Source organism: Natator depressus, chromosome 7 (genome assembly GCF_965152275.1).
Source record: "Natator depressus isolate rNatDep1 chromosome 7, rNatDep2.hap1, whole genome shotgun sequence".
Lineage (NCBI taxonomy): Eukaryota > Metazoa > Chordata > Testudines > Cheloniidae > Natator > Natator depressus.
Window position 1 is genome coordinate 1,756,470 of NC_134240.1, and position 25,021 is coordinate 1,781,490.

The 25,021-nt window shown below is 45.2% G+C and overlaps 1 protein-coding gene across 1 annotated transcript in view; it reads left to right on the plus strand.

Moving 5' to 3' along the window:
• Positions 1-25,021, plus strand: part of PRKAR2A (protein kinase cAMP-dependent type II regulatory subunit alpha) — a 158,082-nt gene that overhangs the window by 120,944 nt on the left and 12,117 nt on the right. The window contains exons 6-7 of the mRNA XM_074957318.1: positions 16,309-16,462; positions 23,636-23,737. Of these exons, the coding sequence (XP_074813419.1) occupies positions 16,309-16,462; positions 23,636-23,737 (256 nt within the window). The remainder of the gene's footprint in view (positions 1-16,308; positions 16,463-23,635; positions 23,738-25,021) is intronic.

Consider the following 25,021-nt stretch of genomic DNA (forward strand, 5'->3'; position numbering starts at 1 on the left):
TAATTAATTAATAATTAAAAGAATTAATTTTAACTAATAATTCTTCCTTGAATAGTGTCCCTATGGGTGTACCACTTGAGGTCCCCATGCACCTACAATTGAAGATTTTTCAGCAGCAGTTCTTGTTTGATCTGTCCATGTGCCCCAGTTATCCTTGTGCCCTGTATCGAGGGTATATAGGGCTGCGATGGACGGACCAGCCTGGACAGAGATGGAGCATTCGATAGTGATGAGTTTTGCAGATACTTGCCTCTTAGTTACTTTTATTTTATTTTGTTATAAATAATAATTTTATTCTTTTATGTAAATTAGTGTTCTGTTTCTTTTGAGGGATCTTCTTCCAATTAGCTGAGGCTTTTGTCTCCCTTACCCTCTGCCCACCCCCAGATGGGAGGGGGTGGTGATGGTTCCCTTTTACAAAGAAGCCTCTTGGTTTCTTGGGGCATGCCAAGTCTTGAGGATTCGAACGTTGACTCACTTGCTGGAAATCCTTCCAAATTAGTGATGGCCACTTGCACTGTAGCTGCTGCCTCAGGTATCCACACATGACATCCAAAGTGCAAAATCTGCACTAGTTTTAAGAGCTGCTCCAGGAGAGAGGAGGAGATTAAAGTTTGTCTCCTTATGATGGAGCATACCATTGTCCGGCTTCAGATCCAGGCCTAGAGACAAATGCAGACAGAGACACAGAGACCCATACAGCAGCCTCTGAGCAACTATAGTGCCCCATCAGCCTCTGGTAGACCTGCAAGTGATGCAGAAAAGACTTCCATGAAGAGGAGTACTAAGTCTCCTCAGAAACTGCATAATACTAAGAGCTGCACCATACTGGAGACCCCACACCTGTAAAAGGCTTCCACAGAGGGTTCAAGAGGGATTAGTACTGAGAGCTGTAAATTAGAATCTGAGAGCTCATCTAAATCACATGATACCCAGCAGTCAGTATCATCAAGGCATTACCAATGTGCCAGACACACTACTGATTCCGCACTGAAGAACTTGGTACCACCAGTAGCATCTACTATGCCTTTATACCTCTTCCAGGAGACGCCAGTGCCCCCTGTACCATCCTTGATACCACAGGCCACTACATCCATGGCTCACCAAATTACTGCACAACTGCACCCGATATGTCAGGAGTTTGTTTTCCAGGGATTTGTTAATCTCTGATGAATGTGAGTCTCGGTTAGGCTCCTGGTACTGGTACCTCACCTATTGCAGTATTGCATGCAGAGAGGCAAACCAGCACTCCTCCTTTGTCTGGCTTCTCCTCTAGACTATGCAGATGAGAGCTCTTCAGACTCTCAAATTTCTGTTCAGGTCTGTTATGATTACCTGCCAAGCCTGATCTGTCCTGAACCTGCTCCATCGAGGAGTACTTCCGGGCTGGTGCAGCCTTTGTCTGCTCAGACCCTCATTGGTATGACCAGACCTGGATTCCTCCCCCGTTCCCTTATGAGTCCCTGTCCCCACTGGCCATATTGAGAACCTTGGCCTGCCTGTTGTCAACAGTTCTCCACAGTACCCAGAGCTTGCCAGGAATGCCAGGTACATCCCTCCCTGATTTCTTCCATTCCCTCACAACAGTCTTTACCACAGGAGGGAATGTTTGAGGAGAAAGAGAGAAGGGCTGCTGAAGAGGCTACCTCTTGGACTAATATTTCATTAGTCTCTCAGATGAAGCTGTTATGTCCCCTCCATCTAGCATGGGTACCGTCAAACAATTTCATAATTTGATGAAGAGAGTGGCAGACACTCTCTTCAAATACAGTTAGAAGACATCCAAGAGACTCCGCATACGCTGCTGAACATTCCTCACACATCACCTTCAGAAAGGGTCACCCATGCTGTAAATGAGGTGCTGTTCAAACAGGCCCAGGGAATGTGGCAGACTCCCGTCACTGTCCCATTGACAGCTAAGAGGGTAGACAAAAAGTACTACATTGTGGCTAGAATAGCTGTTTCCATCCTGCCCCTAACTCCATTTACTGTATCCACAACTAAGAACACAAAAGACAACACCATTCCAAGGCCACTCTGCATGATAAAGACCAAAAGTGCTTATTCTCTTTGCAAAGTATAACCACATTAACTATTCAAAATGTAATTCCTTTACTGAACATCTCCCACAAAAGCATAGGAAGCAATTTCAGGCCCGCATCATAGAGGGACAATTTCTGGTAGGCACAACTCTGCAAACTTCTCTTGATGCAGCTGACACAACAAGCCCATACCATCTCCATATCTGTAGTCATGTATCGAACCTCATGGCTGCAGTCTTCAGGATTTCTGCATGAAGTACAGAACGTTGTAGAGGCCTTCCCCTTTGAATATAAATTATTCAGTGAGTTCACAGATGAGTCCCCTCATTTGCTGAAGGATTCTAGGCTGACCCTTCATTCACTGGGCATACATATGCCTGCAAACAAGAGGAGATTTAGTCAGGCTCAGACATCTTGGAGATCATTCCCAGCTCAGTTCTCCACCTACCATAGGGTGTCGGAACCACCTAAAAAGAAACCCAGAATTCAGCAGGGAAATTCTCAACTGCTGCTCCTAGGTTGATGCAGCAGCCATCATCTACAAAGCACTTGTTTTGACACCGCAGTTGAAAGCCATGAACACCCCTGCTGCTGTCCAGAGCTGGTGCTATATACCATTCTGCCCTTTCGATCCTCCCACCTTGTGGGATTGTCTCTCCCATGTCTGCATCTCATGAGAGTTGAGATCTGGCGGTTATAACATCGGTCTACTCCATCCTTTTCCATTCCACACCTCCCTCCCAACCCCTTCCCTGTGCCTTTTCAAGGATGTATCTCATAAGCCTCTCTTGAGACAAGAGAGTCTCTCCCTCCTTTGCACAGGAGCCGTGACACTAGTTCCCACTCAGTACAGAGGAATGGGATTTTATTCCAAGTCCTTCCTGCTTCCCAAATAAGAAGGGCAGGTAGAGGCCAATTCTAGATTTCAGGGTGCTGAATACCTTAGTCAAGGTACAAAAATTCAAGATGGTAACTATCGCAGCTGTTGTTCCAAGCGTGGATCTGGGAGACTGTTTCATAGCCCTTGACCATCAAGATGCATACTTGCATGTTGTGATATGCCTCTCTCATAAGAGATTCCAACGTTTCATGTAGGTCAGGGACGTCCTCCCTTTCGGACTCTCTGCTACCCTTAGAGTGTTTAAAAAATTATAGTGGTACTGACTGCACAGCTTCACCAGTGGGGAGTAGTAGTCTTTCCCTATCTCAACATTTGGTTTCCCAATTCCTACACTGAAGTGCAAACAATTGATATAGAGTTCAAAGAGGCCACTCTCGATGCCTCGACATCCAAAACCTACCTGAGGACAAATTTCTCAGTTTGACACACTTAATTGATAAGTCCAGTTGAGACCACAGGTCGCTGCGAGATCATGCCTGCAGCTCCTCATGCTCCTTCCAAATGAGCTTATCTGCAGGGCTTCCAAGCCTGCCCAGGACAGTTTATACACAGTCTGAACAAGTAGCTCTCTATTCCCAGCTGTGTAGTAGTATCCCTCGACTGACTGAAGAGTCCGGACAAGGTTTGCTCAGGGTTCCCTTCAACCATCTTCCTCCCACTGTCACAGTAGTTTTGGCTGCATCCCTCCTTGGATGGGGAGCTCATCTGCTTCACCTCTCCTCCTGGCTGGCCATCAGTTTCCCTCTGATGCTCAGTCTTCTCACTCAGGACTTGGGGAACACTTTTCACCTCCACCTGAACACTCTGTGGTTCACAGCTTGGTACCTAGGTGGCTCTCAGAGTTAGAACTCTCCTGTTCCAGAAATGTTAAAGAAGTCCTAATCAACAGCAGAAGGGAATCCACAAGAAAACTTACCTTCAGAAAGACTGTGTACTTATTTTCCTCTGTCTCCTGTTGGCTCTCCCATTTCAGAGGTTCTAGAATACTTTTTCACTCTGAAGAAAGGAGGTCTGTCTTTGAACTCCATTTAAAGTCCACATGGTGGCCATTACATGATTCCATTCTCTTGTGGAAGGTTTCTTGGCATTTGCTCTTCCTGCAACTTCCAGATTCATCAAAGTTTATCAAATCTCTTCCCAAATGGCAGAGAACCCACCATAGCTTGGGATTTGAATTTAGTTCTTAATTCTCTGATGAAACCTCCCTTTGAACCACTAGCTACTTAGAATTAGAGAAATATAGGACTGGAAGGGACCTTAGTAGGTCATCTAGTCCAGTTCCCTGCACTGGAGCAAGACTAAATAGTATCTAGACTGTCTCTGACAGGTGTTTGTCTAACCTATTCTTAAAAATCTTGAATGACGCAGATTCCACAACCTCCCTCGGTAATTTCGTCCAGTGCTTCACTACCCATACAGTTCCTAATGTCTAACCTAAATCTCCCTTGCTGCAATTTAAGCCCATTACTTTTTGTCCTTGTCCTGTCCTCAATGGATAAGGAAAACAATTTATCACCCTCCTCTTTAAAACAACCTTTTATGTACTTGAAGACTGTTATCATGTTTCCCGCCCCCTCAGTCTTCTTCTCCAGACTAAACAAACCCAATTTTTTCTCAAAGGTCATGTTTTCTAGATCATTTGTCATTTTTGTTGCTGTCCACATCATTCCCAAAGTGTGGTGCCCAGAATTGGACACACTACTCCAGCTGAGGCCTTATCAGTTTTGAGTAGAGTGGAAGAATTACTTGTCTTATTGACAGCACTCCTGCTAACACATCCCAGAATGATATTCACTCTCTTTGAAACAGTATTACATTGTTGACCAATATTTAGTTTGTGATCCACTATAACCCCCAGATCCTTTCTGCAGTACTCCTTCCTAGGCAGTCATTTCCTATTTTATATTTGTGCAGTGATTATTCCTTTCTGTGTGTAGTACTTTGCATTTGTCCTTATTGAATTTCATCCTATTTATTTCACACCATTTCTTAGGTTTGTCAAGATCATTTTGAATTCTAACCCTGTCCTCCAAAGCGCCTGCAGCCCCTCCCCGCTTGGTATTGTCTGCAAACTTTACAAGTGTACTCTATGCCATTATCTTAATTATTTGTGAAGATACTGAATAGCATTGAGCCCAAGACAGAGCTCTGCAGGACCCCAGTTGATATGCCCTTCCAGTTTGACTCTGTGAACCACTGATAATTACCAGTTGTGCACCCACTGTATATAGTAGGTTCATCTAGGGTGATCTAGCCTTTTTCCCAGTTTGCTTATGAGAATGACATGCAAGACAGTATCAAAAGCCTTTCTAAATTTGAGATACATCGCATTTAATTCTTCCCTCCCATCCGCAAAGAAGGATATTAGGTTGGTTTGACATGATTTATTCTTGACAAATCCATGTTGACTGTTATTTATCACCTTATTGTCTTCTAGATACTTACAAATTGATTGTTTGATTATTTGCTCCATTATTTTTCCAAGTACCAAGTTAAGATGATTGGACAAGCCAGGGAATTATAGACCATATTCCCCTTTTTATAAATAGTTACTATATTTACCCTTTTCTTGCCCTCTGGGATCTCTCCCATCCTCCATGAGTTCCGAAAGATAATCACTAATGGCTCAGAGACTCATCAGCTGTTCCTTAAGTATTCTAGATGTACTTGGTCAGGCTCTGCTGACTTGAAGATATCTAACTTGTCTAAGTAATTCTTAACTTGTTCTTTCCCTCCTGTAGCCTCAGATTCTGCCTCATTTGCACGGATGTTCACTATGTTAGTGGTCTGATCTCTGCTAACCTCTTGGTGAAAACTGAAACAAAAACGGTATTTAACACTTCTGCCACTGTTGTGTTTTCTGTTGTCTTTTTGTCCTCATTGAGTAATGGGCCTACTCTGTCAATTTTCCTCTTGCTTCTAATGTATTTGTGGTTTCTGGTTAACCTTTATGTCACTAGCTGGTTTAATTGCATTTTGTCCCTACGCCTTTCTAATGTTGTCTCTACATGCTTTTGGTGGTGGTTTTTTTAATATATATTCATCCTTTATAATTTGATCTAGTTTCTGCTTTTTGAATCTCTGGTTATTGAAGATCTACTGGTTAAGCTAGGGTGCTTTCTTACTGCAATTCTTATCTTGCCTATGCATTGAGATAGTTTGTTCTTGTATCCTTAATAATAATACTTGTATGGTTTTAAACTTTTCCATGAAAACTGCCTTTCTTCTTCAAGTGTTTGCTCATATTGATTCCAATTAGGTGTGCGCGTGCTGCGTTCACGATCGTCGGATAATTTTTGCCCTAGCAACACCCGGTGGGTCGGCTGTGGAGCCCCCGGAGTGGCGCCTTCATGGCACTGGATATAAACCCCAGCTGACCCAGCGCCCCCTCAGTTCCTTCTTACCGCACGTGACAGTCGTTGGAACTGTGGAGCGCGGCATAGCTGTTCTCTGCTCTCCCTAGCTTTTTGCTTCCCATTGTTAGATAGTTGTTATAGTTCTATAGTTGCAGTAGTTATAATAGAGATAGTGATAAGTTTAGACTTAATTTAGTGAGTTGGAAGGGGTCCTTCCCCTCCTCCCTGCCTGCCGCTTGGGCTCATGCCCACGGCTCCGGGTTTCAAACCTTGCTCAGCCTGCTCAAAGCCTATGCCAACGGGAGACCCCCACGACTCCTGTTTGAAGTGCCTCGGGGAGTCTCACCAGGCTGACAAGTGTAGGATCTGTAAGGCGTTCAGACCTTGGACCAAAAAGGAGTGGGACTTTAGACTCAAGCAGCTCCTTTTGGAGGCGGCCCTTAGCCCGGGCCCTCCATTGGCTCGCCAAGTCCCGGCACCAGGCGCTTCAGTGCGCAGCGCCCTGGCGGCTGCATCAGGTACTTTACTGTGGTTGGACTCTGATAGAGGCCCGCAGCACCGGACCTCTCCGGCACCATAGCCAGTACAAGTGACCCGGCGTTGTTCTCTATCTCCGGGCCAGAAGAGACCGCGCAAGCCGGAGATGACTGTCCCACCTCAACAGTCGCCGGCACCTCCTATACCAGCCTCGGAGTCGCGTCCAGCACCAGAGCAACTGAGGGTACAAGCGCCAATACCGGCGCCGTTGACTCCAGCATTGAGAGTGGAGCTGTTGAGTCCGGTGCGCACAGGCTCCCCGACCCGGACCATGGTTGAGCCCCAGCTTCCGTCAACGCCGGAGACGTTTGCAGCGGCGCGAGGCCTCATTGCCCTCACAGAGCTGGCATCATCACAGACTGCTGCACAGCCTCCAATTCGTGCAGTACTGTCTAGGGGCAAGCCAACCCTAATATGTCCACCATCTCCGCGCATGCAAACACAATCCCGGTCCCAGTCCCGATCCTGGCGCCGCTCGCAGTCCTGGCGCCGTTCGCAGTCGTGCCATTGGTCGTACTCACGGCACCGATCCGGCTTTGGGCACGGTTTTGGACCACGGTACCGTTCAGGCTCCTGATGTTGCTCTTGGCACCGATCAGAGCGCCGATCTCCTTCCCGGAGCCGATTCAGACGCCGCTCCCACAGGCGGTCGTCGTTGCAGTCCAGATCTGGATCCCAGTACCGGCCCGGTCATCGGCACCGATCTCAAGCCAGGTACCACTCCCCAGCGCCTCACCGGCACCGCTCTCCAGTGACCCGGTACTGATCTGCACCATGCCCCGGAGAGTCGATGCAGGCACGCTCCGCACCGCCTTGGCTCTCGCGCTCTGCCCCACAGTCGTCACAGTCCAAGGGCAGCTTGTGCTCAGCCTACCCCACTCCAAGCCACGGTGAGGGTGATGTGGGTCACTGGCAGGAGGAGGGCCAAGATCCTAATCAGGAGCCTTCACAATGGTCCTTCTGGACCCCGTGGGCGTACCACCAAGCCCAGTGGGTTCCGTCAAGGGTCTCCCTCTCAGCCCACTCAGAACCCCAGGTACCAGAGGCCACCATAAGTCGTCGTCCTCCGGGGGGTATAGAAGCGACTGCACCTACCCCAGAGCAGACCCCAGACCCCAGTGTAGCGGATCCTGGGCAACAGGACCCTTCACAGCAGGTTCTGCCACAGGATCCCCTGGCCCTGTGGTATCCTCCTCGTCCTCTCCAGAAGAGGCAGTGGCAGGGACAACAATTTTGGGTCCTCCCCCGATAGACCTTCATGCCCACCAAGACCTTCTACATAGGGTGGCACGTAATATGAACCTCCAAGCTGAGGAGGTAGTGGAGTTGGAGGACCCAGTGGTGGACATCCTTTCAGCAGAGGCCCCGTCCTGAGTAGCTTTGCCCATTATCCACACCACCCAGACCAATGCCAAGACAATTTGGCAAACCCCTGCCTCCATCCCACCGATGGACAGAGGAGCGGAGAGGAAATACTTTGTTCCCTCCAAGGAGTACGAGTGCCTTTATACTCACCCTCAGCCGTGTTCACTAGTGGTGGCCTTGGTGAACGAAAGGGAGCGGCACGGTCAACAGGCTCCGGCCTGTTTTCGAACAAAACGGACTCTAGACTACAGAGCCTGAAAGATTCCAGGGCTATCATGCGCTCCCTGGGAACGCACACCCCAGTTACCCAGCGCAGGCCCTTTAAGCCGCAGCCTCAACAGTCCTACCCCTGAGGCAGGACTTTTATAGAAGGCGAGGTGGTAGGAAGAGATCTACTGGCCACCAACCCGGTCAGAATCAGGGCCCTCCCGAACCACCGTTGGGGCCTAAGCAAAACTTTTGAAGGTGTGCCAGAGGACGGCTTGCCAGTCACCATCCAGGATCCTTCCCCTCCATTTTGAAATTGTCTCTCCCATTTCCACCATGCGTGGTCCCGTATAACTTCAGACCGTTGAGTTCTTCGCACAGTGGAAAAGGGATATTCTCTTCAGTTTTCTTTCTCCCCTCCCTTCCATCCTCCCTCCCCGTCCCTCTCCAGGGACCCTTCTCACGAGCAACTCCTTACATAGGCGGTCCAAATGCTCCTGACCATGGGAGCAATCGAGGAGGTTCTAAGGGAGCTAAGGGGTAGGGTTTTTTACTTGTTACTTCCTAATCCCCAAGGCCAAGGGTGGGCTTCGACCCATCCTAGATCTGTGCGGACTCGACAAATACATGGTAAAGTTGAAGTTCCGCATGGTTTCACTGGGGACCATTATTCCTTCCCTGGATCCTGGAGACTGGTATGCCACCCTCGACATGAGGGACGCGTACTTCCACGTAGCGATTCATCCAGCGCACAGACGTTTCCTTCGCTTTGTGGTCAATCACGAACACTACCAATTTACCACAGCTTCCAGGGTGTTCACCAAGTGTATGGCCATTGTGGCAGCCTCCCTTCATCGACAACCATCCAAGTGTTTACATATCTCGACAACTGGCTTATTCGGGGCTGCACCAGGGACCAAGTACAATCCCACGTTTGACTCACCATAGACATGTTCCGCCAGCTGGGCCTCCTGCTCAACACCGAAAAGTCGACTCTGGAACTAACCCAGAGAATAGAGTTTATTGGGATAGTCTTAGACTCCAGACTCGTCTGAGCTCTCCTACCGGACGCCTGCTTTCAGTCGCTGGTGAACATCGTCCGCAGCCTTCAAAACTTCCTGACTTCAACCGTAAAGACATGCCTGAGCCTTCTGGGGCACATGGCTTCGTGCACGTACGTAACCAGGCATGCCAGACTTCGGCTTTGCCCGCTTCAGGCCTGGCTGTAAGCAGTATATCGGCCAGGTTGAGACAGCCTGAGCATGGTGGTCACTGTCCCAGAAGCGATTTTAACCTAGTCACAGATGCATCATCTCTGGGATGGGGCGCCACCTCAGGGACCTCTGAATGAAGGGTCTATGGACCGCATCCGAGCTATCTCTTCACATCAATGTGCGAGAGCTGATGGCAGTGCGCCGGGCGTGAAAGCGTTTCACGGGCACCTAGATGGCTGTTCTGTGGCGGTCCTCACAGACAACACCACGGCCATGTTCTACATCAACAAGCAAGGGGGAGCCCAGTCATCCCCCTCTGTCAGGAACCATTCGCCTGTGGGAGTTCTACATAGCTCACTTGATCCATATGGTGGCGTTGTTTCTCCCGGGGGTTCAGAACACACTGGCGGATCGCCTCAGCAGGTCCTTCTAGTCTCACGAGTGGTTGATTTGCCCAGATGTCATCCACTCCATCTTCCTGAGGTGGGGGTTTCCCCAGGTCGACCTGTTCGCCTCACGCAACAATTGGAAGTGCCAAGTGTTCTGTTCTCTCCAGGGACGTTCCCCGGGTTCCCTCCCAGACGCCTTCCTACTTCTGTGGAAAGACCAGCTGTTCTATGCCTTCCCTCCATTCCTGCTAGTCCATAAGGTCCTGCTCAAGTTACGCAGGGACAGAGCACATCTGATTCTGGTCGCCCCGGCGTGGCCCAGGCAGCACTGGTATACCACGCTCCTGGAGTTATCAGTAGACACTCCAATCACGCTCCCGCTGTGGCTGAACCTGATCTCACAAGACCACGGATGCCTCTGTCACCCTGATCTGCAATCACTCCACCTCGTGGCGTGGATGGTGCGTGGCTAACTCGGTCAGAGCTGCTCTGCTCACACTCGGTGCAGCAGGTACCGCTAGGTAGCAGGAAACCCTCCACCTGAGCCACATATTTGGCCAAATGGAAACGGTTTTCCTGCTGGTATGCTCAGAACAGCACGCCCACCGTGCGGACATCGGTGCCTTTCATCCTGGATTACTTCCTGTCCTTAAAACAACAAGGTTTGGCTGTATCATCTATCAGAGTGCACCTGGCAGCCATTTCCGCTTTCCACTCAGGGGAACATGGTCGCTCGGTCTTCTCCAACCCTATGGTCGGCAGATTCCTTAAGGGACTGGACCGTCTATACCTGCAGGTGCGACAACTGGTTCTTGTGTGGGACCTTAACTTGGTCCTCTCCAGGCTTATGGGGGCCCCGTTCGAGCTGATGGCCACCTGCTCGCTCCTGTACCTCTCCTGGAAGACAGCTGTCCTTGTGGCTATCACCTCTGCGAGACATGTATCCGAGCTCAGAATGCTCATGTCAGAACCACTGTGTATGGTGTTCCATAAAGACAAGGTACAGCTGCGACCTCACCCTGCCTTCCTTCCTAAGGTAGTGTCAGCCTTTCCCGTCAACCAGGACCTCTTTCTTCCGATTTTCTACCTGAAACCACACACTACTCGATGGGAGCAACAGCTGCACTCCCTCGACGTTCGTAGGGCTCTCTCCTTCTATACTGAGCGCACAAAGCCGTTTAGAAAAACGACCCAGCTCTTCGTTGCCATGGCCAATCGGATGAATGGCCTCTCGGTCTCCTCACAGCGCATCTCTTCCTGGATCACGGCCTGTATCCGTGCTTGCTATGACTTGGCCAGTGTCCCGACCACGCATCCCACCGCCCACTCCACAAGGGCTCAAGCCTCATCGGCCACTTTCCTGGCCCAGGTTCCAATACAGGAGATCTGTAAAGCTGCCACTTGGTCATCGGTACATATCTTTGTCGCTCACTACGCGATAATTCAGCAGTCCAGGGGCGATGCTGCATTTGGTTCAGCGGTTCTGCACTCCGCAGTATCTCACTCCGACCCCACTGCCTAGGTAAGGCTTGGAAGTCACCTAATTGGAATCGATATGAGCAAGCACTCGAAGAAAAAAAGACGGTTACTCATCTTTGTAACTGTTATTCTTCGAAATGTGTTCCTCGTATTCATTCCAAACCCGCCCTCCTTCCCCTCTGTTGGAGTAGCCGGCAAGAAGGAACTGAGGGGGCGCTGGGTTGGCTGGGGTATATATCCAGCGCAATGAAGGCGCCACTCCAGGGGGCTCCACAGCTGACCCACCGGGTGTTGCTAGGCTAAAAATTCTCAGACGATCATGCACACGGTGCACACACACCTAATTGGAATGGATATGAGCAACATATCTCGAAGAACAACAGTTACAAAGGTGAGTAACCGTCTTTTCTAGTGGCGCAATTAACTATGCTTGAAGACTTGGTGAGTTAGGTGCTTTGATTGTTAATCCTGGCTTTTATGCTATCTTCTTCAAGGATAAAGTATCCCTCCAACCATACCCGGGTTCCTACCCAAAGTCATCTTCAACTTCCATATCAGTCAGGCTATTCATCTGGCAGTTTTCCACACTAAACCCCATCAGACTAGAGAGGATGCTGCCCATCACACCTTGGATGTTAGGAGATCATTAGTATATTATTTGGACAGAAAAATCTTTTAGAGCCTCTCAGAGACTATTTGTATCTATTGCGGACAGAGCTAAGTGAACACCAGTGTCTACCCAGAAACTTAAGTGGGTTTCAGCCTACGTCCTCTTCTGCTATGGAGCCGCTATTCATCTGATTTCTGCTATCCTTATAATATCGAGTTTCATGTCGTGACTTGGCAGTTCTAGCTCCTCCATTTTATTGCCCAGGCTCCTTGCATTAGTGTACAAACATTTGTTGTTTGTGTGATCTTGCCCAGTTTCCTAGCTGGATTAGGTATAGTCCTTGCACTGACTGTATCACTCATCTGACTATTGCTCCTACCAATATTGGTGCATTCTTTCGTTTTGGAGTCCTTACGCCTATCTTCTGTTGATGGTTTTATGCTTCCCTTAATAGGCTTGTTGTTCGTAGTGTCTCTGTTAACTGTATGTGGCATTGGTAGCTCACTGTTCACTGCTGGAGTGGCCTTCTGTTAGCATACTGAAATTGTTTTGTCTGTGTTCCGTATATAATTAAGTAATATGGTTTCAAGGGTCAAAGTCCTTTGTAGACATATTAGGCTGTTTCCCTGTTCTTCTGGCTTCAGCCTTAGCTTTCTGGATGAAAGGAGAGTGCCTCAGCTGAGGCCTCAACTGAGACTGGTAACTCTTGGATTGCTTTGAGGTATCTCCTGAAATGTTCACAAGCCTGACTCTGACATAGTTGAAACTGACCCAGCAAACTCAATTTTAATCTTTTTGGTCTGAAAGGCTTCGAGGCAGGAATGCCGGCTTGTGGGTTTGTTGCAAAGCTTTCCCACACCTGATACACTATAGTTTCCAAGTTGAGGTATCTGTGCAGGAATCAGTATGGTGGAGCTATTTGCAAGTGTTGTTGGCACAGAGCTGCATCCAGTGCTTGTTTTAGAAACCGGAGAGTTCAAAGACAACTCATACCCAATAGCAGGGTATGCAGTCATCACTCCTAACTGCTGCTTGACTGATGCTGCCAGCTAGGACTTAATTTAGTGGACTCTATTTGTTCCTAAACGTATTTACTGAAGAGTTCCACTTGCTGCTATAGCTGACAATTCTCTTATTTCTAGGTGGCAGTTGACACCCTATGGGAGGTCAATAACATTCTCTCCAGTTTGCTGGTGACGATTATAGCTTTGCATCCAACATTAAGTCTATTTAAAACTTGATGTGGTGGTTTTTCTGGGGTTCTCTTCCGTAAACAGATTCATTGGCTGTTTTTCCTCTAGAGATTACATCTTTCATAAATTCTCCTTGACCAATGTCTGTTCCAGGAATCACTATTAGGGTATTCCTCAGATGCATAGTTCCTTCTCAGACACCTCCCTTATAACATTAAAATGTAGGGAATCTTTGTCTTTTCATGAAGGTAGGTATGTTCAGAGGTACTGTCATCGACCATCCCTGACAATTGGTTGGCTTGGTTGCAGTGCAGTGGCTGCTAATGCATATGGGACTCTAGGTATACTTGGTCCCGCTTCAGCACAGCGGGATGGAGTAGATGACCTCTGTATCAGAGGCCCATTTGACGTTCACTACTCTGTCAGAAACTCTTGTCAGGCCTGGCATACACACTGTGTCATGATATTTCTTTAAAAGGTGGCATGTTGTATATCGTTTGAAATCTAATAACACACTGGTCATTAATGTCACTGAAATGTTTGTAATAACTCTGTACGTGAAATTCTGGATAATCTAATATTATGTCCTGGAGACGGTAAACAGACAAAGGTGAGAAAACAGGTTTCTTTCACAGGGAAGGAAAATGCGGTGGCAAATGCCTTGTCCAGGAAAGAGGGCTCTAACCTTCTGCCTCTGGGTCAGCCAGTGGCTAACCCTCCTGCAGTTTTGTAAAGGGGCAGGTGTGACCCTAAGAGCATCTCAGAGCCAGAGGGTAGGGGACTCCTGGGTATTGTAATGAGTTTCAGCTGGCCTGACCAGTGTACCCCAACTCAATTAATATTCTTGCATAGTATATGTGTATGGTGTGTATTAAACATTATGGATATATGCTAGAATTATGACTAAAATGTGTTTAAATCAGGCATGTCAGGGGAAATTGGTAAATAGTCTGCCCTAGACAAAGAAATGTTTGCTTCTCTGACCAGTCTGGTCATCAGGCAGAGAGAATGAGGGTCTGTTTACATATTAGTTAAACTAAACTAGCAAGCTTACAACTGGGGGAGGAGACAGCATGACATCTATACCTAGGAGGAGAAAGAAGCTTGGCTGTGTTTTACTTTTCAAACAATACATTACAGATTTTTGCTGGTCTATAAAGATGGGGTGGAGGCTAAACCTCAAGTGATCAGCAATTGAATCTACTGATTGCATACAATATTACTGTATGATAAAAGTGTGTTGAGCAAGGTCTTTTATGAAAGCCTGTGACACACTGATGATCAGTATAGTTGTGAATTGTATTTATTAACACTACATAGAGAATTATGAATGCTCCTTAATATTATACTTTACAGTCTGTGACCTAAACAAAGGGAGAAACAGGTCTCTCCCAGACAGGAGGGAATGTTCTAGCTATCTCCCTGTCTCCAAAGAAATTAAGCAAGGTGTGACCAAAACAAGAATCCCTATTTACATAGAAATCAGATGGGGAATGAGAAGCCCACAGGAAGGGAGGAACAGCAAGGTCTATGAACTTTGAGAGAGGGAGGGCAGAGAACATCCCTAAGTTATCCATCACTAGACAGACACAAGAGGCGAGAGCTCTTGCAGCTGTGAAAGATGGGTCCTTCAACCCAGGAGGGGTTGAAGTCTCTGGAAACTGACTTTTGGTGAGAAACCTGCAAAGGCAAAGATCTTTCACCTAGGAAAACAAGGCAAGCCAGCATCTTGTACTTCTGTGGAAGGTTCTGACCGAGGGAAAATCAGCCATGGCTCGAGAGACTGGTAACAGAAACCATCTTGAACAAAGCCTGTAGTTTCCTAGCTAAAGTTTTAGACTTTTAGATGCATTTTCACTTTTATTTGCCTGTAGCAGTTTCTAACTTTATTCCTTTTACTTAGCAGCACATAACTTTGTCCTATTGTTAATAAATGTGTTTTATTTTTACTATAAACTAACTAAGTGCTGAGTTTGCAGGGAAGAGTTTATATACCCCAGTTAAGTTAATAAGCTGTAATGTGCTTTTGTCTCTTTAAAGGAACAAATAAACCTTATTATTTCTCTGAACTGTCCAGGAGAAGGCTGGTGATTACAGAGCACAGGGTTTGGGGAATATTCAGGATGGGGAGTGTGTTGAGGTCACTTTGCTAGTTGTAATCAAGGCTGGTGGAAGTCAGAGTGGGGCTGGGGGTCTGTAGATAGGCTGTTGGGGTCAAAGTTGCTGAACCAGGGCTGGTTGCATAGTGCACAGGCATTCAGGGTGTGACCTGCATATTTGTTGCTGTGTGTGTCCCAGGCTGGGAACTACAGTAGCAAGTCATTGTGAGCCACTCAAGGTTACAGGGTAAATCCCTCACTGGTCTGGATTACACCCCCAAAAACCGTGACTTCTCCAGCTCTACATCCCTGTGATTCTCTTATTGTAAATGGAATAACCAGAGAAACTCATTTGGACTGCCGTAGTACTTGGAATCCCTGTCCCATGCAGGAAAAGCCCTCTTGGTGTATCTTCTTAACTTAACCGAAGAAGACACATTCATACTCAGATGTTCATCTCCCTTCTTTCCCCCACTCCAACATATAGTTTGACAAAATATCTTTTAAAGAGCCAGGCACCTCAAACGTCAGAACCAGCAGCAGTTAGCCTAACTAAAAAAGCTCCTAAACCCAATGACATCTGCTAGGCATAGCAAAGTCAGAAAGCCCACGTAATAAATTCAGAAGAAAGCAGGGAGCCCTGATCAGGACGGACAGAGGGAAGCTTCCAGGTGTTAAAATGCAGTGTGAAGGGAGAGGTGCTTTGAAGGCATCTTACATAGAAATAGCTTACAATCAGATAATGGCAAACTGGGCAGAGCATGTGCTCTTGGTACACAGATCAGAGACAGGAAAACTAATTTTTGTACTGGGAAAACATTTGCATCATTTATATTTGAGCCAACTGTTGAAAGCAGTATTTTATTAGCAGTGCTGTAATTTGGTCTAATGAACGGTATTTTTTCTATTTTTCCAGGGGATTGTATGATATTTTTGTAACAAGAGACAGCCAGCCTCGTTGTGTTGGCCGTTATGATAATCATGGCAGTTTTGGGGAACTGGCCTTGATGTACAACACTCCTAGAGCTGCTACCATTGTTGCCACAACAGAAGGAGCCCTTTGGGGACTGGTAAGTGTGGAAAATTACTCTAAGCTGCATCAAGTGTTAAACACTAATTAATGCACCCCGTCCATCATCAGTTACTTTTTCCCAGTGTGTGTCTGTATGCAAAATAGCTATTTTATCATGATTTATTATTTCAACCCAGAGTTCATTGTGCAAATGCTTTTTACCACTTCCCTAAAACAATCTGTCAATAAATCATAACTCCAGATCTATTAGTGAGGGTCATTTGATCACTTCACAGGTGCTGCAATGTAAAGCTTTTCCTAGTTAGTCTGTTTTTTCATACTGCAGAGGGATAAAGAGAAGGTAACGAATGCATGTATTTTATAGTAGGAGAACAGCCCTGCCCATTTAGGACTTGGGAGGCAAGAATGTTAACTCCCCAGCACCTTCCTCTCTCTCTGGGGAACAGTTGTAATTCTCTTTCTCGTTAGCCTGTCAGGTAATCTGGAGCGCTCACTTTGAGGTTGTAGGAAGAGACACCAAAAGCTTTGTTCACCTTCCCAAGGACAAACTATAGCTTTCATGATGTTCCTGGTCTCTGCCCCACATTGCTGTGGAAGAGGTCCCAGGATGAGCACAGCTTTGAGAGTTGTTCCCACCTTTTGGGCTGATAGACAATATTGCTGCTTTTGTTTCTGGGTTAGCTTGCTAAATGTGACTTCTAGAAATTGGAGCTTCCTATATGGTCCTTTTCTTTACAGTATTTGTGTAAGGTCTACTTTCAAAGTGCTCGGTGTTACTCATCTGCTATAGTTCACGTCAGAAAATGACTGTAATACCACAAAAGCCTTTGAAGTTTGTCTATAGTACACATGGCTCCTCAGCAACTATCAGTAAAGGTTGACTGTGCATTATGACCTTGATTATATGATTGATAAGCTATTACGCACCAGCATGTTTGTGCAATCTCAGTGCACACTGAGAAGATTGACTTCTCTTTTTGTTTGCAGTTCATAAAGGAAAGATTCTGATAAGCTAACCTGGGAGTAATGTTGGGGTCTAATTAATTTCTATAACAAAACAGGCTAAATAATATAAAATGAACCACCTGCACATGGAGCTCATTAGAAAAAGTAATAAGGTGACTTTTTATTCCAGTTACCTTTAAGCTGAAATGAAGTTGATTTGCCTGGCCATAATTATGGTTATTTTCCCACGATCCCTTTGCCTGCTCTCTGCTTTTCTCTTTGCCATACCTTCATCACTCTGAAGTAGCACTGTCTCAAGCACCTCACTTCAGCTCTCAGCTACTCAGTAAACCACAGGAATGACTCGCACTCTCTTCCACTTAGGAGGTTTTAACTACCTCCACAGCTCTGCAAGCCCATCTCAGCAAGAGTCAGAGACTAAGATCAGTAATCAAATCTAGGTCTCTTGCAAGGCAGTGAAGAGTACTTACTCCCAACATCTGATTTATCTTGCTCCTGTGCCACTGAATGCTTCTGGAGAGAGACTCATTAACATGCACACTCCCCTCTTTCAATTCTGCCTTCCTCCTGGTCAAACAGAAGCCCTTCTCCTCCCTCACTGACTCTCAAACCCACATTCCCACACTCATTCCCAACCTCTGATGCCTTCCTGAAATCATCCTTTGCTCCTGTGTCTTCTGCCTCTCCACACAGGATGTAACCAACTATTACAAAGAAAAGATCAGCAAGATTTGCTGTGACTTCATTTTCCCCTTGCCCCCCAAAACTGTGTTTTCCTCTTGCTTTTCATTAGGTGTTTCTCACTCGCTCTTCTCCTCCAGTGACCCCATTTGCTCTCTCCTTTGCCCAAGACTGAACTTCTTGTCTTCCCCCGCTGCTCCCCTTCTCTCACTGCTAACAACACCATCCTTTCTGTCACTCAAGGCCACAGACTGAGTGTCGCCCATGACTCAGCCATCTGTCTACACCAATATCTAAGCCAGTGGTTCTCAACCAGGAGTCTAGGACCCCCCTGTGGGGCTGTGAGCAGGTTTCAGGGGGGCTGCCAAGCAGGCCAGCATTAGATTCACTAGGGCCCAGGGCAGAAAGCTGAAGCCCCACCAAATGGGGCTGAAGTCCAGGGCCCTGAGCAATGTAGTTTCACGGGATCTAGGTAATTGCCCTGCTTGCTACCCCCATAATGCCAGCCCTGGCTTTTATATGCAGAAAACCAGTTACTGCAGCATAAGTCGGCTATGGAGTTTTTATAGCATGTTTCGGGGGGGCTCGGAAAGAAAAAGATTGAGAACTCCTGCTCTAAGCTGTGCCCAGATCTTACTACTGTTTCCACCATAACCTCTCTAAGATCTGGCTCTTTCTCTAAAATGCTCACCTAGGTCCTCTGGCCCTCCTTACCTTGAGAAGTGATCAAGTCCAGCCCCCTGCACAGGGGCAGGACCAAGTAAACCTAGACCATCCATGACAGGTGTTCGTCTAACCTGCTCAAAAAATCTCCAATGACGGGGATTTCACAACATATTCCAGCGTTTAACTACCCTTATAGTTAGAAGGATTTTCCCAATATCCAGCCTAAATCTCCCTTGCTGTAAATTAACCCTGTGATGGGTTGGACCCTCTTCTGGGGTGCCACCTGATGTATTGGGGTCCCACTGAGCCTGCCCATTCCACCAGCCTGGGCTCCCTCACTCTGTCCTACTGCGCAAACACACAGTTAGGGACACACCCAGCTGCAGAATCGCACAGAGTCTGCAATCAGCTCTGTGTGGGAAGACTCAGCTCGGGGAATTGCCTAGCACAGAGGTGTACACACCGTCTGGAGTGTAAACCCAAAATTATATTGTCTTGTGCTGTATAGAGATCTATACAGTGTAAGCTTGTGAAATTCGCTCCCTCCCTCAATGTGGAGGAAGATATGCACAGCTTCCCCCCTTCACCCCCCCATTATGAATTGCACAAACTGGGTTTTAGAATAAACAAAAAATAAGTTTAACAACTACAAAAGGTAGATTTTAAGTGATTATAAGGGATAGCAAACAGAACAAAGCAGATCACTGAGCAAATAAAACAAAACATGCAAACTAAGCTTATTACACTAAATTAACTGGTTGTTAATAGCCAGTTCTCACCCTAAGTGGTGGTTTATGCAAGTTGCAGAGTTTCTTGAAGGTAAACTGCACTGCTTGCAGCTTGAATCTCCAGGTATTTGTTTCACAGGCTGACCTTTCTCGCCTGGGCTCAGCCCCTGCCCCCAGTTTAGTTCCTTTGTTTCTTCTGGTGTTTTCAGCAGTCTTCCTTCTTGGGCGGGGAGGCAGTGGAGAAGAGCCAAGATTAACTCACTCCCCAGCCTTAAATAGGATTTACATATGGCAGGAATCCTTTGTCTCCTAGTTTGACCCCCACCCCCTTCCAACAGAAGAATACCATGAGTCCAAAATGATGTCCAGTACCAGGTGACATGATCACCTGACCCTACAGCGTTAAAGCAGCATCCCAGGAAACTTCTCAGGAAAGAGGGAGATGAGAATCTTCAAAGTCCTATTGTCCTTCCTAATGGCTCATCCTGGCTGTTTGCCTACTGTCTGGTGGGCGTTCCCCAGGTGAAAACACAGTTGTAATTATTACATAGTCAATATTTTTAACTTCAGATGCAGAAATGAAACATGCATACAGACTGGATAATCACATTCAGTAAATGGTAACCCTTCCAGTGACACCTCACATGACCCCTCTTGCATAAAACACACCTTAGCTGTGCCCTATTCATATCATAAGCATGTCTCTGTGACTATTCTGGGGCATGGGGTCATAATCCCCATTACTTCTTGTCCAGCCTTCAGTAGATATGAAGGACCAAATGAGCACTGTCCTCTCTGTAACAGCTCTTAACATATTTTAAGATAGTCATCAGGTCCGCCCTCTGTCGTCTTTTCTCCAGACTAAACACATCCAGTTCTTTAACCGTGCTTCATAGGCCAGGTTTTCTAAACCTTTTATTATTTTTGTTGCTCTTTTCTGGGCTCTTTCAAATTTATCCACATCTTTTCTAAAGTGTGGCTCCTACAACTGGACACAGTATTTACTCATCCAGCTGAGGCCTCACCAGTGCTGAGTAGAGTGGGATAACTATCTCCCATAACTTATATATGACACTCCTGTTAATATGCCCAAGAATGATATCAGCCTTTTTCACAACTGCATCACATTGATTCATTCGGTTTGTGATCCACTATGACCCCCAGAGCCTCTTCAGCAGTACTACCACCTACTCAGTTATTCTCCATTTTGTAGTTGTGTTCTTTCTTCCTAAGTGTAGTGCTTTGCACTTGTCTTTACTGAATTTCATCTTGTTGATTTCAGACCAATTCTCTAATTTTCAAGATCTTTTTGAATTCTAACCCTGTTCTCCAAAGTCCCAAATGTTATAATTGTACTCTCCACTCCATTATCCAAATCATTAATGAAAATATTGAATAGTATCAGACCCCAGTGGGACTTCACAAGATATGCCTTCTCACTTCAACAGTAAGCCATTTATAACTACTCGTACAGGAGTATGAGTTTTCAACCAGTTATACACCCATTTCATCGAGACCAAATTTCCCTAGTTTGCTTATGAGAATATCATGCAGGACTGTGTCAAAACACTTAGTAAAATCAAGGTATATCATTGCTGCTGTGTCCCCGGCTAGGCCAGTAACCCTGTCCAAGAAGGAAATTAGGTTGGTTTGGCATTATTTGTTTGTGACATATTCATGTTGGCTATTCCTTATAACCCTTTCATGCTTTTAGGTGATTACAAATTGACTGCTTAATTATTTTTTCCAGTATCTTTCCAGGTATCAAAGTTAGGCTAACTGGTCTATACTCCTTGGGTTCTCTTTGTCCCCCTTCTTAAAGATAGGTGCTGTGTTTTCCTTTCTCTAGTCCTCTGGGACCACACCCCATCGTCCATGAAAGTTCTCAAAGCTACTCCCTAACAGTTCCGAGATTGCTTCAGTAGTTCCTTAGATATCCTAGGATGAATTTAATCAGGTCCTGCCATCTTAAATACATCTAACTTATGTAAATAGTCTTTAACCTGTTCTGTCCTTATCTTGGTTTGTGTTCCTTCCCCCTTGTTGTTATAATTGTGTTGAGTACCTGGTCACCATTAACCTTTTAAGTGAAGAGTGAAGCAAAATAGGCATTAAACACCTGAGCTTTCTTGATGTGATCATTTATTAGCTCTGCTTCCCCACCAAGTAGAAAACCTAATAATTCCTTCATATTTTCCTAATATGTTTTAAAAACATCTTTTATTGTCTTTTATGGCCCTTGCTAGGTGGAACTCATTTTGTGCCTTAGCTTTTCTGATTTTGTCCCTACATGTTTGTACTATTCTTCCCTTAGCCTGCTGAGAAGACGTTCTCAAGAAAGCTAAATATTTCTGATATTGTGGGTACAAAAATATGAGGTGAACAACCCTTGCAGATATTGGGCGAGCTTAATCTCATTTGGTCAAATGCTGCTACCTAGTGGCCACATTGATCAAGTCACCCCATAACCTTCTCTTTGTTAAGTTAAATAGATGGAGTTCTTAGTCTACCACTATAAGGTATGTGTTCTAACCCTTGAATCATTCTTGTGGCTGTTCTCTGAACCCTATCCAATTCATCAACTTTCTTCTTGAATTGTGGGCACCAGAACTGGACATGATATTCCATTACCAGTCACACTAATGCCAAAAAGAGAGGTAAAATAACCTCTCAACTCCTATTTGACATTCCCTTCTTTATGCATCCCAGGACTGCTTATGTTGTTTTGGCCACAGTGTCACTTTGGGAGCTCATGTTCCGCCATGATTATCCACCATGACCCCCCCAACCTTGCAGGATACAGTCCCCCTTCTGTAAGTGTGACCTACATTCTTTGTTCCTAGATGTATACATTTACATTTACCCGTATTAAAACACATATATTGTTTGCTTGTGACCAGTTCATCAAGCAATCCAGATGGTGCTGAATTGGTGATCTGTCCTCATCATTATATACCACTCCCCCAATGTTTGTGTCCTCTGCAAAATTAATCAGTTATGATTTTATATTTTCTTCCATGTCATTGATAAAAATGTTAAATAGGATAGGGCCAAAAACTGGTCCCTTCAGGACCCCACTGGAAACACATGCTTAATGACAATTTCCTGTTCACAGTTACATTTTGAGACCGATCAGTTATCCAGTTTTTAATCCATTTAATATGTCATGTTAATTTTAATATTCTGGTTTTTTAATCAAAATGTTGTGCAGTATCAAGTCCAGTGCCACACAGAAGTCTAAGTATGTCACAACAGCACTATTACCTTTATCTGCCAAACTTGTAATCTCATCAAAAAAACCAGGTTAGTTCGACAAGATCTGTTTTCCATAAACCTATGTTGTTTTGCATTAATTACTACCCTCCTTTAATACTTTATTAATTGAGCCCCATATCAGCCTCTCCACTATCTTTCCCAGGATCGGTGACAGGCTCACAGGCCTATAATTACCCAGGTCATCCCATTTACCCTTTTTAAAAATTGTTACACCATTAGCTTTCTTCCAGTCTTCTGGAACTTCCCCAGTGCTCCAGGACTCCAGAAAATCAGCATTAATTGTCCAGCCAGCTCGTCAGCCAGCTCTTTTAAAACACTTGGATGCACGTTATCTGGACCCGCTGATTTAAAAAGTCTAATTTTAACAGCTTCTGTCTAACATCCTCCAAAGATACTAGTGGAGTGGAGAGTGCTGTCACCATATGATGAAACTATATCCTCTGTGTTTTTCCCCCAAATACAGAACAGAAATATTTATTGAACACTTATGCTTTTCTGCATTATTAACTATTCTACTATTTAAATCTAGCAATGGACCAATATCATAGTCAGGATTCTTTTTGTTCCTAATATATTTTAAAAAGTCTCCTTCTTGTCCTTAACTCTGCTGGCTATAGATTTCGCCTTGTGTCCCTTTGTTTCCCTTATCAGTTTTCAACAATTCCTAACTTCTGATTTCTATTACAGTAGGTCCTTTTTACAGCAGCCATCAGCAATGCCCATTATTTGATTAATACAGCACAATTTTAATAGACTTTTTAAACACACTGTTTATAAGCTAGCATTTGCAGCATTCCTGCTTTCTGGAGAGAAAGCATCAGTCTGCATATCTCTTAAACACTTGCCATTTTGTCCAAATGAAATAATCTATTTTTCTATCCTTTCTCTTACAGGATCGAGTGACGTTCAGAAGAATTATATTGAAAAACAATGCGAAGAAGAGGAAGACATTTGAATTATTTATTGAGTCTGTGCCCCTTCTTAAATCGCTGGAGGTAAAGCTGTTTTGTTAGCATTTGCTTTAGAGAGTCTGCTATTATTGATGCTTTTCAATTAGATAGGGTTCTTGTTGGATCCTTGCTAGAGCACAGTTTGAAATAGAAGTTACAGTAACACCACATTAGTAGAACAACTTAATTTCTTTTACAGCAATTATGCAAAAAATTTGTTCAAATCCTTCCTTCAGTCACAAGTGGAATGAAAGGTTGCTGATTTCATCTTAAATACCATATGTACCCTTCTTCAAAATCACCATACATTTGGGAAACAACATTGTTCAAAGCAAGGAATGGGAGTTAAGGGGTCAGGGTTCTCTTCCAGATTATGGGTACTGATGTGTTGTTACTTTAGATAGTGACTTAATGTCTCTTTGCTTCAGTTTCCCCATCACAGGCATACCTTTCAGAGGTGTTCTCTAAGGCTTAATTAATGTTTGTAAAGCACTTTCAGATCCTTTGATGGAAGGTGCTAGAGAAAAGCAAAGTATTATGGTTAGATGTGACTGGCAATCTCTGCTCAAGGGCTGGAAAAAACATGGTGGTACAGGTCAGGACAGAGGTATATTGGCAAAGCTATGGGAGGAAGCATCCACAGCCCCTGCTCCCTCTGTACCTGGGTTAAACCAGCTCCATCACTGTGACCTTCCTGAGCACTAAAGTGTCTCATAAATATTTAGGAAAATACAAAAATCTCATTAGCATTTCTGGTGGCTTATTGCATGACGAACTGTGTTTATATTATATGTAGAATAAACTCATTTCATTACATTTGAGGTACACATGCTCAAGATTAGTTGAGTAAGATTTAAATCCATTATTGATATATCATCTTTGGTGTAGAATTATTCCTTTCTGAACTGTTTTTGCCGCTACTCTGGACCCATCAGATTCTCTCTTGAGAGGCTAAGTGGACAAGAGGAAATGTGAGCTTTAATGGAAGATTAATCTCTTTAAACTATCATCTCTTCCCTGTACATGAAGACTCAGGCATACATATTTCGTACAACCGCTTTCTAATTTTTAATTTCCCATCATTAAAACAACAGACCTTTAAACTGCAGTCAAGTTAACACATTTGACTTTTTCCCCTTACTTAGTCATAAGTACATAGGGTCAAATTCAGCTCTGGAATAAATGAGTAAACGCCACTAAAGTCAATAGTCAATCTTCATTTAATCCACTGTTGAATGTGGTTCCCTATCTATGACACTAGAAAAAGCAGAAACTCCCAGATGCTCACTGTAAATTGTATGGCATGCTGATCTCAAAGAGCATAGCAAG